General features: G+C 41.2%; 1 protein-coding gene across 1 annotated transcript; it reads right to left on the minus strand.

Annotated features, from left to right (window-relative positions):
• Positions 1–13,438: 13,438 nt before the first annotated feature.
• On the minus strand, positions 13,439–13,846 carry LOC308421771 (small ribosomal subunit protein eS26). The gene has a single exon (XM_080918206.1). It carries the CDS (start codon positions 13,835–13,837, stop codon positions 13,490–13,492), a length of 348 nt encoding a protein of 115 aa, XP_080774332.1. The 5' UTR covers positions 13,838–13,846; the 3' UTR covers positions 13,439–13,489.
• Positions 13,847–14,361: the final 515 nt, after the last annotated feature.

The following is a 14,361-nucleotide window of genomic DNA, read 5'->3' on the forward strand; positions in this document are numbered from 1 at the left end:
ATTGCATCTGTTCTGTGATGTGCTTTTGTGACCACACAAGCACACATCACAGATGGCTTTCAAGATCAATAAGTGTAGCTTTCCTTGGAAGCCATTTAAACCATCATCTGGGAGGCAGCGTATATGAATGTTAAATTTAGTCACCCAGAGTTCTTTTTAATACATATTGGGTTGTTTCTAATTTTTCACTCACAAAACATTCTGTAATTTTTTTTTCCACATAGGAAAGTTAAATGTCCATTATTCACTTCAAAAATCTGTTGGGGATTCCCAGTTGTACATCCTTATTTTTTGGTGGGGATGATGTCATATTTTGCTTTGTCATACTATGAAGAACAATAATTTGTATTTATTCTTTGGACATAGAAAGCAAGGTAAAAGTGTATGTGCCTCTTAGGAAATACTGGTCACTTCCAGACAAGGCTTTCCACAGGTCTTTGCTATCACAGACTTGTTTGGGGTCTGGGGAAGCAGGGAAACTGGACAGATTCTGCTTCCTGCCAAGATGAAGAGCAGGAGAAGCCAAGACAGCTGAAGGAGCCTGCAGCCCTACTCAGTGGTCCAGTGCTTGGGGAGCCATGTTTATCCATAGCTGCTAGCTTGGGGAGCTGTGAGGGAGCCATGTTTATCCATAGCTGCTCGCGGTTCATTGCAATACACTAAAGCTTCAGTTAGTCTTTTTAACTGATGGTAAGTTTAATGAGCCGATCTACAGAGGGCCACCCAGTGTCGCCATTGCTCCTGTAATCAGCTGGCAGCAAGATTCAAGTAACCTTCCCGTTGACTTTTTTTTTTTTGTTGTTGTTGTTTTTTCGATTGATGTTTCAAACCAGTGTCATGCATGGTGGATGGAATTTGATGAATTGGATATGAAATATTCAGAGACAATCTTTATAGCTCTTTGCATTAATACAGGCTGGTGACTCATTTACAGCTATTCAGAATTAAAATCCAATTAATCAAATATCCCGGTGAATGTTATTAAATTATTGGAAACTCTGCACTCAGGACTTAGGGTGCAGGGGGAGGGAGCTGGCCCTGTGGATTCTCGTTTATTCCTGCAAAGCACTCACAGCCAGAGGGACTGTCAGCCCCTCTTTGTTTGGGTGTTCCCCTCCAGGTTTGGGGGTCTCAGCTGCCGGTGCTGAGGCCAACAAAGTTAATAATTCAGCAGCAGAACACGGTACTCTAAGATGCCCAAAGCATTTGCATGTTGCAGTAAATGTTAGAAGGATGGTTTAACTTTTTATGTCTCACTCTGTGGACGCAGCTCCTGTGCGGAGCTGAGTACTCACCGTGCGGTCCTCCCACCACGTGGCACTCCAGACCAACGCTATGAACTCTGGCACAGTTCACCCTAACACTCAGGTAGATACGGTGGCCCCAGCATGTTGTTTACACTCACTTCCCCTTGGCCTGTTGTTGCCAAGCCTTAGACACACACATTCCAACTCTGTGGTAGGCTTTATGTGTTCAAACACTACACCCTTTGACCTCAGTTAAGTAGTTACGTCAAAGAACACACCAAACTCCTCTGATCCAATAGGTATAATATAATTTGCCAAACTAGAGAAGTCAAATGATCCTGTACAATTCCATCCCTTATAAAACATTCATGAAGAGAACCTCTTTAATGTGGAGCAAGGACTGTCCCATGGGCTGAGGATGCAGCTCTGACCTGGGTTCAGCGTGTGGAGGAAGACAAAGATTCAACCCCACCACTACATAAAACCAGGAACGTTGGTGCTCTTGGGAGTTGGAGGTGGGACGATCAGGAGTTCAATATCGTCTGTGGCTATGTCCCAAATTTGAGGCCAGCTCGGGCTGCAAGAAGACACCGTTTCAAAAAAACCAACCAAACAGAGGATAAGAACTGACTTGGGAATTCCCAGGTTCCACGGGTCTTAGAATGGTACAGTCATAGGAGCGTCTACTCCAGATGCCCAGCAACAGCCTTAGAAGAAGCCGTCTGATGTGGAGGGAGAGGGAGATCAAAGAGTCTGATATGGAGGGAAGAGGTAGAGCAAAGTTCAGCAGAGTTTAATTTCATCCAGTGGTCCGTGGAAGCACTTGAATTGTTTGTATTTGGGGAGACAATAAAGATGGGCCCTGGAACTCTTCACTGACAGATGATAGTTTGGCTCAGTATTTGGAGATTAGCGCCTCAGACCATAACATGACTGCCTGTGGCATTTTAGAAATGTTGCATTAAATGTTAAAAAAATAAAAATCAGTTTATCTCTTTACCGGCCCTGAGGTCTCACTCCTCAGGCCCGACCCTGATACGGAGCCGTGTGCACCTCTGGAGGCCAGTCTGAGCTGTCAACACTGCCCAACTTGTCCGCGAAACTCCCTTCCCTTGGCGGTTTACTACCGCCTGTTCTCCACCTCTGTCCCGGGGTATTTCTGTACCCTAAAATCCCACACAAACACAACTCTACAGCCCAATAGCTTTTCATACAGGTTTATATATTCAACTCTCAACCCACAAACCTTCTACACAACAAAATTGCATCAAATAGACAAAGATACAAACTGCCCTTCCATATGAGATACTAGACCTGTAAAATCCCTGATGTTCACAGCCTTTTAACACCAATAAATCCCACCTGGGTCCAGCTGGCCCTTGGGAAGCTCCATGTTTCACGACCTTCACCCTCTGACCTCTGACCTCCTCAGACCTCTCTTCACCCGCCAGTCACTGGCTTTCCTTTATTTTACTAATTAAAATGGGAAGGTTCAATTGGAGTCAGGTGACTAGCCAGTCCTTCTTGGGGAAGTGGAGTTAACATTAAAATACAAACAGCTTCAGGACAATCTACCAGAAACTGTGGCTTTTACTGTTGTAGCAACTCAGACTAAGTGCCTTCTGTCTGCCCAGTGCTGTGCCAGACACTGGGGACCGTGGAATCATTAGTCATGTGTCTTACAGCTCTTTCCTAATGAGGTCTCAATGTAAGATGGTTTTACTTCTGATATTTTAACTTTATGGTGGTGAGCAGTTAGTAACTATTTGGAAGAACCTGCTCTTTGTATTATGGTCTTTTCCTGGGTTAGAGATATGCAACATGGCGCTCTCTCAAGACACTAGGTGGCAGTGGTGAGCTGCAGCATCAGCCAAAAAGGAAACAGTTGATTATGCCACAGTGTGGCTACTTCTGGATGCATGGTGGTAAAATGTACCAGACACACCGGACATTTAATCAATCAATCAACCAATTAAAGTTAATTAACTGTGTGTGGGAGTGGGGTTGGGTCATGTTATTAGACATGCACGTGGAGATTAGATGATAACTTGTTGGAGTCCATTCCCTTCTTCCTCCATGTGGGTCATGGGAATTGAACTCAAGTCTGCAAGCGCCTTTGTCTGCTGAGCCACCTTTTGGTCCTTAGTGCATTTTTAAAATAAATGCAATATTTTCATTCATCCCACTGTTATGTCAAGGAATGTTTATACATTTGTAAACAGATATTTCCCAAAGAGATGATGCTGAAAAGACTGACTTTGAGAAGTTTTTGGGTGAGGAAACAGATCCTGTGAACGGGGCGAGTGGAAAGGCTTGGCTGTGTGAGCAGAGCAGGGAGACAGTGCTGTCAGTTGGTGCTTCCTGTCATGCTGGGACTGTGCTCCTGTGTGGGGTGAGACTTCCGCCCCCGCTTACTGCAGCTCTGTCTGGAATACTGTCACAGGAGGGCTGTACTGGACATAACCTTCTGAAAGAACCCTGGAATTAGCACGATGCTTTGAGAGTTTCCTAAGTAATATGTCTCAGTTCATCTTCCCTTCCGATTACTGAGCACATCCTCAAGTTCCTCAGTTTGCCTTTCCATCGACTGGTGGGACGTGTGTGTGTGTGTGTGTGTGTGTGTGTGTGTGTGTGTGTGTGCTAATGATCTGAGTAAGTATAAGTATCACCAGGTTGTATGGGAAGTATGTTTTTCTAGTTACATTCTGTTGCAGTGATAAAGCATCTCACCTAAAGCAACTATGGGAAAGGTTTTTTTTTTTCCTCACAGTTCTAGGTTACAGCACATCATTTTGGGGGGAAATCAGGCAGCAGGCACTTGGGGTGACTAGTCACATTGCAATCAAGAGCAGAGAGAGAATTATAGGCTTAGATTTTTCCAAAAACCTACTTTAATAAGGGGTCTTAAACACTTTAACCACCAAAGGCAGTAGGAAGGAAAGGTCAATAGGGCAAAGGAAGATGTGGAGCTGTTTAGAAATAGTTGTTTGGGGGTGAATCCAACCTTCATTGTCAGGATATCAGCAGTTTAGCTCACACAAATAAGCAGAGGTGGCTTGATCTACTCACAAGCACTACCCCTAAATCAGCAAGGGCAGTTGGATTCACAAGAAACAGTGAGACTCTGCCAATGGACCGGAGTCTGCAGAATCAGCAAGAAGTCACAGGAATACCCACACGGAATTCTTTGGTGCATTTCTCTGTGTGGTGTCATGACAAAGAGTGATCAGCAAGACAAGGCGAACCAATGCCACAGCGTCATCCACTGTCTCTGGGTTACGCTTACACCCTTTCCAGACATCACATGTCCTCCCAAGCGTCTGCTCTAGCCACACATTACATGCCCTTTACCAGGCAGCTTCCAGAAAAACATCACATGGCACAGGAACCAGAAATTTCCACTTCAGAGAATGAAGTGCTCTCTGTTCCTGACTATGGGTGTGATGTGACTAGCTTCCTTTGGTACTTCTGACTTCCTTACTGTGAGCCAAATGAAACCCTTCCTTACTAAGTTGCTTCTGTCAGGGTGTTTTGTCACAACAACTGGAAACAAAACCTGGACATGTGTGTGTGTGTGTGTGTGTGTGTGTGTGTTCTTAGAAACTGACCGAGTGTCTTCCAAAGTGCTTCCAGAGAACTCCGAGTACCTCACTCACATCCTGTCACCATTTGGTATTAAGAACATCTTACATTTTATCATTATTCATCATATTCATTTGAATTTCCATTATGGTCTATGAGGCTCCTATTTCCCATCTTCAGCTGCTATGGAAGTGCCTTATTTTATAGCACATACTAAATTAATGTTACATATACACATATTTAATATATGACACATATTCATAGGTTTTTGATAATATGAATGTATTACTTATTAAAAGTTACTATTTAAATATAGCTGCATCATCTCCAAGGTACAATATTTCCCTTTTCTGAAAGGGATGTCTTCACAGGAATCATCTAATGCCTTAATCTTCTTTCTCCACTTCAGAAATAGAATATATATATATATATATATATATATATATATATATATATATATATATATATGTTGTTATTTTAAAAAATTTTTGTGTGTTAGTTCTCATGGGAAAGACAAATGACTTGGAGACCGTGTGACCCTTGTGTCCCCATGGTGCTTGGCTGAAGAGCTAATAGGGAAATTGTGAGTTCTCATCTTCTCAGAGAATGGCAGACAAGATTCCTGTGAAAGTGTCACTGCTGGCTATGGTTCAGACAACAGCTGGAGGAACCTTATCCGGGTCTGTAGAGCAGTTATTCTGCGTATGCACTTCCTGAGAGTTATCAGTATCAGTTGTCAAAGGCTCATGTGAACAAACCAACCTCACAATTTGCCCTGGTGATGAATGATTCGAAAGTCTCTTTACTTGGCCTGAGGATTCTCTACAGGGACCTTTTCCTTTTATTTTACAGCTAGGAGCCTGGAGTCCTGTTTGTTGAAAGTCTCCTTCGAAGGAAAACCTGTCACTGTCACTCAAGTTCGAGCAAGAGAATGAACGGTTCCCCATGGCTCAGCATCCACTTAACTCACATCAGCAAACGTTGTGAATATAAGTGAAGCTACATGTTCTGATTATATACTTGGCTTGTGTTAACAACACCAACATACAGTCTGGCTTCAAGGACTCTTCTGTACAGAACGCTACTCACCACAGCTTAGGGGTCAACCAGGCAGCACTGACTTCATCTCATAGGCATGAAGGCGGCAGTTCTGAGGACTATAGCAGGAAGCAGAGGATCCCAATTTCAACATAGGGTTGTCTGGCTCCAAAGTCCACCCCCGACACCCTCCATTTATGACTGGCTTTTGCCATCCCTTTTAATCTTTGTGCATACATGTTTTTTTTGTTTTTTTTGTTTTTTTTTTTTTTTTGCATTGATAAGGAGAAACTTTAGGCATCAGACTACTGAAGTACAGACTATTTTTAAAGCTAGTGCCAAATAATCATTATCTCTCTCTCTGAGAATACATTTTGATGAACTAAATCTTAATGTCTCTAAATTATAAACCACAGGTTCATCACATCAAAGGTCCAGATCCCACCTGAGCGAAGTGCCCAAGGATCTTCCCACAGATTCGCATAGCTGTGTAGATGCCTTATTTAATTTAAATTTAATTAGGTTTGTGTGTGGGTATACCGCATGCTTGCCTGGTACCTGCAGAGGTTAGAAGACTGTGCTGATTTCCTAGGCTTGGAGTCACAGACAGCTGTAAGCTGCCATGCGGGTGCTGGGATTTGAACTCAGGTCCTCTGGAAGAGTAGCCAGTGCTTTTAACTGCTGAGCAGTTAATATCTTATTGACATTGTGAAGCCACCTTAAAATCTACAAAACTCATACTTAAAAATTGAGCAATTAATTTTTTTAAATAAAAATTTCATAATGGTGTTTTGAGTAAGTTTGTTAGCTTGTGTCATTTGTAGCTATTCTGGCTGTGTGTGGCCTACACTTCTTATTGCTTAATGAGCATATAAGAAATAAACATGTTTCCTTTTTCGTCTTCTTTTTTTTTTAATTGAACAACTTTATTTTAAAGAAACAGAGATAAATGTACAGATTTTAAAAGCATTTTTGCATAAAATATATGAATACATTTTTGTCAGTACTTGATTTATTTAAAGGTTTGATAGTGTGCATTAAAATCTTACTAGTTATAATGAGCCTAAAGTACATGTAAAACAAGATGTAACCTGGAAATAGTCAAAGTTTTCTTGGTGTGTAAAGATTAAACATAATGAATTTTCTCTTTTTTTTTTTTGGCCTTTGTTTTTCTTGTACTTCATATAGTCTGTGAGTTGTTTCTGGAGTGTTCAGAGCTTTCTGGGGTTAGTATCCAATTATCAGTGGCTGCATATTATGTCTGTTCTTTTGTGACTGGGTTTCTCACTCAGGATGATATCCTCTAGATGCAGCCATTTTCTTAAGAATTTCATAAAGTCATTGTTTCTGATAGCTGAGTAGTACTCCACTGAGTAAATGTACCACAATATTTATATCCATTCATCTACTAAAGGACATCTGGGTTCTTTCCAGCTTCCGGCTATTATAAATAGAGCTGCTATGAACATTGTAGTGCATGTGTCTTTGTTGTATGTTGGAGTGTCTCTGGGGTATATGCCCAGAAGTGGAATAACTGGGTCTTCAGGTAGTACTATGTCCAGTGCTATGTCTAGTACTAACCGCCAGACTGATTTCCAGAGTGGTTGTACCCGTTTACAACCCCACCAACAGTGGAGAAGTGTTCCTCTTTCTCTGCAACCTTGCCAGCATCTGCTGTCATCTGAGTTTTTGATCTTAGCCATTCTGACTGGTGTGAGATGGAATCTAAGGGTTGTTTTGATTTGCATTTCCCAGATGGCTAAGGATGTCGAACATTTCCTTAGGTGCTTCTCAGCCATTCAATATTCCTCAAGTGAGAACTTTTTGTTTAGCTCTGTGCCCCATTTTTTAATAGGATTGTTTGATTCTCTGGTATCTAACTTCTTGAGTTCTTTGTATACCTTGGATATTGGGCCTCTATCTGATGTGGGGTTGGTAAAGATCTTTTCCCACTCTGTTGGCCGCCATTTTGTTTTCTTGACAGTGTCCTTAGCCTTACAGAAACTTTGCAATCTCATTAAGTCCCATTTGTCAATTTTTGACCTTAGAGCACGAGCCATTGGTGTTCTGTTCAGGAAATTTTATCCTGTGCCTATGTGTTCTAAGGTTTTCCCTACTTTCTCTTCTAATAGTTTCAGTGTACCTGGTTTAATGTGGAGATCTTTGATCTACTTGCACTTGAACTTTGTACAAAGAGATAAGAAAGGTTCTATTTCCATTTTTCTGCAGGCTGAGTGCCAGTTGGACCAACACCACTTGTTGAAGAGGCTGTCCTTTTTCCATTGAATGTTTACAGCTCCTTTGTCAAAAATCAAGTGACAATATATGTGAGGGCTCATTTCTGGATCATCTATTCTATTCCATTGATCCATGTGCCTATCTCTGTACCAGTACCATGCAGTTTTTAACACAATTTCCTTGTAATATAGCTTGAGATCAGGGATGGTGATTCCCACAGATGTTTTCTTGTTGTTGAGGATGGATTTCGATATTCCAGGTATTTTGTTATTCCAGGTGAAATTGCATATTGCTCTTTCCAACTCTATAAAGAATTGGGTTGGTATTTTGATGGAAATTGCATTGAATCTGTAGATTGCTTTTGGTAAGATGGCCATTTTTACAATGTTGATCCTTCTAATCCATGAGCATGGGAGATCTTTCCATTTTCTGAGATCTTCCTCAATTTTCTTCTTTAGAGATTTGAAGTTCTTGTCATACAGGTTCTTCACTTGCTTACTTAGAGTCACACCAAGGTATTTTATATTGTTTGTGACTATTGTGAAGGGTATCTTTTCCCTAATTTCTTTCTCCGCATGTTTGTCCTTTGAGTAGAGGAAGGCTTCTGATTTGTTTGAGTTAATTTTATATCCAGCCACTTTGTTGAACTTGTTTATCAGCTGTAGGAGTTCTCTGGTGGAATGTGTGGGATCACTTATGTACACTATCATGTCATCTGCAAACAGTGATGTTTTTACTTCTTTCTTTCGTATTTGTATCCCTTTGATTTCCTTTTGCTGTCTAATTGCTATGGCCAGGACTTCCAGTACTATGTTGAATAGGTAGGGGGAGAGTAGGGAGCCTTGTCTAGTCCTTGATTTTAGTGGGATTGCTTCAAATTTTTCACTGTTAAGTTTGATTTTGGCTATTGGTTTGCTGCATATTGCTTTAATTATGTTTAGGTATGGGCCTTGGATTCCTGTTCTTACCAAGACTTTTAACACGAAGGGGTGTTGAATTTTGTCAAATGCTTTCTCAGCATCTAGTGAGATGACCATGTGGTTTTTTTCCTTGAGTTTGTTTATATGGTGGATTACATTGATGGGTTTCCATATATTAAACCATCCCTGCATCCCAGGGATGAAGCCTACTTGATCATGGTGAATGATAGTTTTGAGGTGTTCTTGGAATCAGTTTGCACAGATTTTGTTGAGTATTTTTGCATCAATGTTCATAAGTGAGATTAGTCTGAAGTTCTCTTTCTTTGTAGGGTCTTTGTGTGGTTTAGAAACAAGGGTTATTATGGCCTGAAAAAATGAGTTAGGTAGTGTTCTATCTGACTCTATTTTGTAAAATAGTTTGGAGAGTATTGGTATTAGATTGTCAATAAATGTCTGATAGGATTCTGCACTGAACCAATCTGAACCTGGGCTTTTTTGGTTAGGAGGCTTTTGATGACTGCTTCTATTTCTTTAGGTGTTATGGGATTATTTAGATGGTTTACCTGGTCCTGGTTTAACTTTAGTATCTGGTATCTGTCTAGGAATTCATACATTTCTTTCAGATTTTCCAGCTTTGTTGAGTATAGGCTTTTGTAGTAGAATCTGATGATTTCTTGAATTTCTTCAGTTTCAGTTGTTATGTCTCCACTTTCCTTTCTGATTTTCTTAGTTTGGATACTCTCTCTTTGCCCTCTATCTAGTCTGGATAAGGGTTTAATCAATCTTGTTAATTTTCTCAAAGAACCAGTTCTTGGTTTTGTTGATTCTTTGAATGGTTCTTTTTGTTTCTATTTGGTCAATTTCTGCTCTGAGTTTGATTATTTCTTGCTGTCTACTTCTCTTGGTTGTATCTGATTTCTTTTGTTCTAGAGCTTTCAAATGTCCTGTCAAGTTACTAGTGTATGCTTTCTCCAGTTTTTTCCCCCTTTGGAAGCACTTAGAGCTATGAAATTTCTTCTCAGTACATCCCATAGGTTTGGGTATGTTGTGTTTCCATTTTTATTAAATTCTAGAAAATCCTTAATTTCTTTCTTTATTTCTTCTTTGACCATGCTATCATTTAATAGAGCATTGTTTAGTTTCCATGTGTATAACGGCTTTTTGTTGTCTTTGTTGTTATTAAAGACCGTGGTGATCTGATAAGATCCATGGGAGTATTTCAATCTTCTTATATCTATAGAGGCTTGTTTTGTGACAGATTATATGGTCTATTTTGTAGAAGGTGCCATGAGGTGCTGAGAAGAAGGTGTATTCTTTTGTTGTAGGATGAAATGTACTGTAAATGTCTATTAATTCCTATTGTTTCATAACCTCTGCTAGTTTCACTGTGTCCTTGTTCAGTTTCTGTTTCCATGATCTGTCCATTGATGAGACTGGGGTGTTGAGGTCTCCCACTATTATTGTGTGGGGTGCAATGTATTTTTTTGAGCTTTAGTAGGGTTTCTTTTATGAATATGGGCGCTCTTGTATTTGGAGCATATATGTTAAGGATTGAGAGTTCCTCCTGACAAATTTTCCCTGTAATGAGTAAAAAGTGTCCTTCCTTATCTTTTTTGATAACTTTTGGTTGAAAATCTACTTTATTCGATATTAGAATAGCCACTCCAGGTTGCTTCTTGGGGCTGTTTGCTTGGAAGGTTTTTTCCCAACCTTTTACTCTGAGAGAGTGTCTGTCTTTGTCTCTGAGATGAGTTTCCTGTATGCAGCAAAATGCTGGATTTTGTCTATGTATCCAGTCTGATAGCTTATGTCTTTTTATTGGGGAATTGAGTCCATTTATGTTAACAGATATTAAAGAATAGTGGTTGCTGTTTCCTGCTATTTTTGCTTTTAGAGGTAGAATTGTGCCTGTGTGTCTTTCTTCTTTTGGTTTTCTTGCTTAGGTATTTTCTTGTTTTTACTAGGATGTAGTTTCCTTCCGTGTATTGGGTTTTCCACCTATAATTCGTTGTAGTGCTGGATTTGTGGTTAGATATTGTGTAAATTTAATTTTGTCCTACAATATCTTGTTTTCTCCATCTATGGTGATTGAGAGTTTTTCTGGGTACAGCAGCTTGGGCTGTTCTCTTAGGATCTGCATGACATCTGTCCAGGATCTTCTAGCTTTCATAGTCTCTGTTGAGAAGTCGGGTGTGATTCTGATTGGTCTGCCTTTATATGCTACATGACCTTTTTCCCTTACTGCTTTTTGTATTCTTTCTTTGCTTTGCATATTTGGCAATTTGACAATTATGTGTCAGGAAGAATTTCTTTTCTGGTCCACTCTATTTGGAGTTCTGTAGGCTTCTTTTATGCTCATGGTCATCTCATTCTTAAGGGTAGCGAAGTTTCCTTCTATGATTTTATTGAAGATATTTACTGTGCCTCTTAGTTGATATTCTTTGCCCTCTTCTAGTTCTGTTATCCTTAGGTTTGGTCTTTTCCTTGTGTCCTCGATCTACTGGACATTTTGGGTTAGGAGCTTTTTGGCTTTTGCATCTTCTTTGACTGTTTTGTCTATGTTTTCAATGTTGTCTTTGGCCCCTGATATTCTTTCTTCCACCTCTTGTAGTCTGTTGTAGATACTTTTATTTGTGACTCCTGATTTCTTTCTTAGGGTTTCTACATCCAGGGTTGTCTCTTTTAGTGTTTTCTTTATTGTTTCCATTTCCATTTTAAATCCCTTCTTCTATTCCTTTATCTCTTTGGTTCTGTTTTCCTCTAGTTCTTTGATTTTGAGTGTTTTTTGTGTTTCCTCTTTAAAAGCTTCTAATTCTTTTTGCTTTTCCTCCCGTTCTTGTTTAAGTGAGTTATTCACGCTCTTCTCAAAGATCTACATCATCATCTTGAGGTATGATTTCAGGTCTGAGTCTTCTTTTTCTGGAGTGTTTGGCATTCTGCTGCTTGCTGCAATGGGAGATCTGAGTTCTGATGTTGCCAGGTTGTCTTGGTTTCCATTGGGTAAGTTCTTTTGCTTTCCTCTTGCCATCTTGTCTGTGGTTATATATGGTCTTGTTGTCAGTAATTAATTCCAGTCTCTCCTGTGTACCTGGCCTGTGTCCCTGGATTTCTGCTGTTTTAGGTGGCAAATGGCTTGAGCATTTGGTCTGCATGCAAGGGCCTTCTGGGTGAAACCAAGTCCCTATGGCAAAGTTCCTGCTCCCCTGGACTAACCGGAGGGCTGCACCTACTGCGTGCTAGGCCTAGCCCTCTCTGCCCCCTGTGTACTCGCAGCGCAGTCTCACCAGGCCTACATCCCTGGATCCCTTCTTTGTCTTCTTGAGAGAGGTAAGTTTAATAAGTTTCTTAGACATGCATTACTGGTCAGTTGTGTTGTTGATGTCAAAGTGACATCATATGGTATTTGGTTCTTAGAAGGGAAGACAGCAGACTGTGTGGCATCTATTAGAATTCCTTATCCAGACTCTTTTGATCCCAACTCACTTGGTAGAGTTTCTCTATCCCCACACATGGTGAAGGTTAAAAGGCCCACGTAGGGCACCTGTTCTCCCTTTCCTAACCCTCCTCCACTGGGTTACTTAAACCCCATGACTGCTTGCCAAACAAGACTACATCTCTGCCTGTCTTCCATCTTCTGGGACTTGCCTTATTTATCCTGCTTGCTACTAGGACTTGCCTAATTCCAATATGTTACCAGGTTCTCTCTAGCAAATAGGGCGTTAACTACATCGTTCTTTTTGCTTGAATTCTAGTTGGTCTATATTGTGTGAGCACTGCTCAATCCAATGTAGGTCATAGGAGATCTCAGATAGGAGGCCTGCAGGAAGTATGTAGGTTAGTGCTGCACTCATGTAGTTAGGCTAGGGTCTTTGGTATGAAAGGTGGGAAGCTCTGAACAGTCTTCAAGTGGCAGGGACTACGTCTGAAGGTGGATGGTGTTGCTGGTGTGAGGTGTGTGGTTCCATGTGGCTCTCAGGTGGTGGGAGTTTGGATTGGCAGGTGGGCAAGTCTACCTATGAGGTTTCAGGGCTCTGTTAGGTCCTAGAATAGTAGTGACTCAATAGTGTTACCTGTATGAGTGCACGGCACAATTCATTTACTCAGGCGTCAGGGCTGGGGTCAGTGAATGTGCGACTTTACTTCATACCTAGGTGTTAGCAGCTAGTTTTGGTGGTTGATTTCGGCTACCCATGACATATACATCTCTACAAAGCCCTCAAGTCTCAGGGGCTAGAGCCAGTCTTGTCTTGTATTACCTGCAAGTGGTTCATGGCCAGAGATCACATCCAAAGACCTAGGTATATACAATCTGGCTGGAATGCAGATATACCCTGAATTACAGTATGATCTGGCAGAAATATAGACATTTCCTTAGTACAAATCTTTTTTTTTTTTTTTTTAAAGTACAACTTTCACTTTATTTTCTCAAGGCATTTTTTCTTCCCATCCTTACGAAAACACTTATTACATGGGCTTTGGAGGAGGTCGTGGAGCAGCGCCAGCAGGTCTGAATCGTGGTGGGGGTGTACGGTCCTTCCGGGCCTCCCGAGATCGGTTCCTGACGACCTTGCTGTGGATGGCACAGCTCACACAGTAATGCAGCTTGACGTAGAGCTTGGGAAGCACGTAAGCATCGAAGACGCTTGCTTCAGATATGTCCCTGACGGCAGCGGCTTCTACAATGTTCCGAATGACAAACTTCTTAATGGCCTTATCCTTGGGCACGCACCGGGCGCAGTTCGTGCAGCGAATTGGCTGCACATGGCCGCGGCCCTTTTTGGCACGACCGTTGTTTCTTCTTTTTTTGGTCATCTTGGAGCCAAGACTCGAAAGAGCAGTACAAATCTTTAATCCCTAACAATGAAGGTAAGGTTAGTTTGTAGAAAGAAGCAGCCATGTTTGAAAGTGATGTATAATTGAGGGGCAGCCAAAGTGATGAATCAGAGAAAGATCTGGCAGAATGAGTCAGAAATCAAATAAGCCCAACTCTCACGAGGGCAGCACAGGAAAGAGACTATTTAAGAGCAATGCAGGGACAGTGTAGGCAGTCAGATTTGGAGTCAGAGTCAGTTGGGAATAAGTACAATGGAGTTGAATTTCTCTGTGACTTCATGCAGTTCAGGGCAGGTCAACAGAGGCAGTTGAAGCCAGAAACTAAGAAGGATCCAGAAGATTAGAACAAATTTCCAGAGTTACTTTAAGGTGAAGCAGAGCAATTCAGTGAGAAGCTGAGAGAAGCCAGATTGAATCAGCCAGCTCGGAGAGGAATTTGTTATGACATTTGTACCACTGTTGTACCAGTGTACTTGCAGGCAGGTCACTGTTATAGGCCACAG

This window comes from Micromys minutus (assembly GCF_963924665.1).
Source record: "Micromys minutus genome assembly, chromosome: 6".
Lineage (NCBI taxonomy): Eukaryota > Metazoa > Chordata > Mammalia > Rodentia > Muridae > Micromys > Micromys minutus.

What these genes read in the sequence shown, in the direction of transcription:
- LOC308421771 (XM_080918206.1), bottom strand. Translation starts at nt 13,837, where the DNA reads ATGACCAAAAAAAGAAGAAACAACGGTCGTGCCAAAAAGGGCCGCGGC.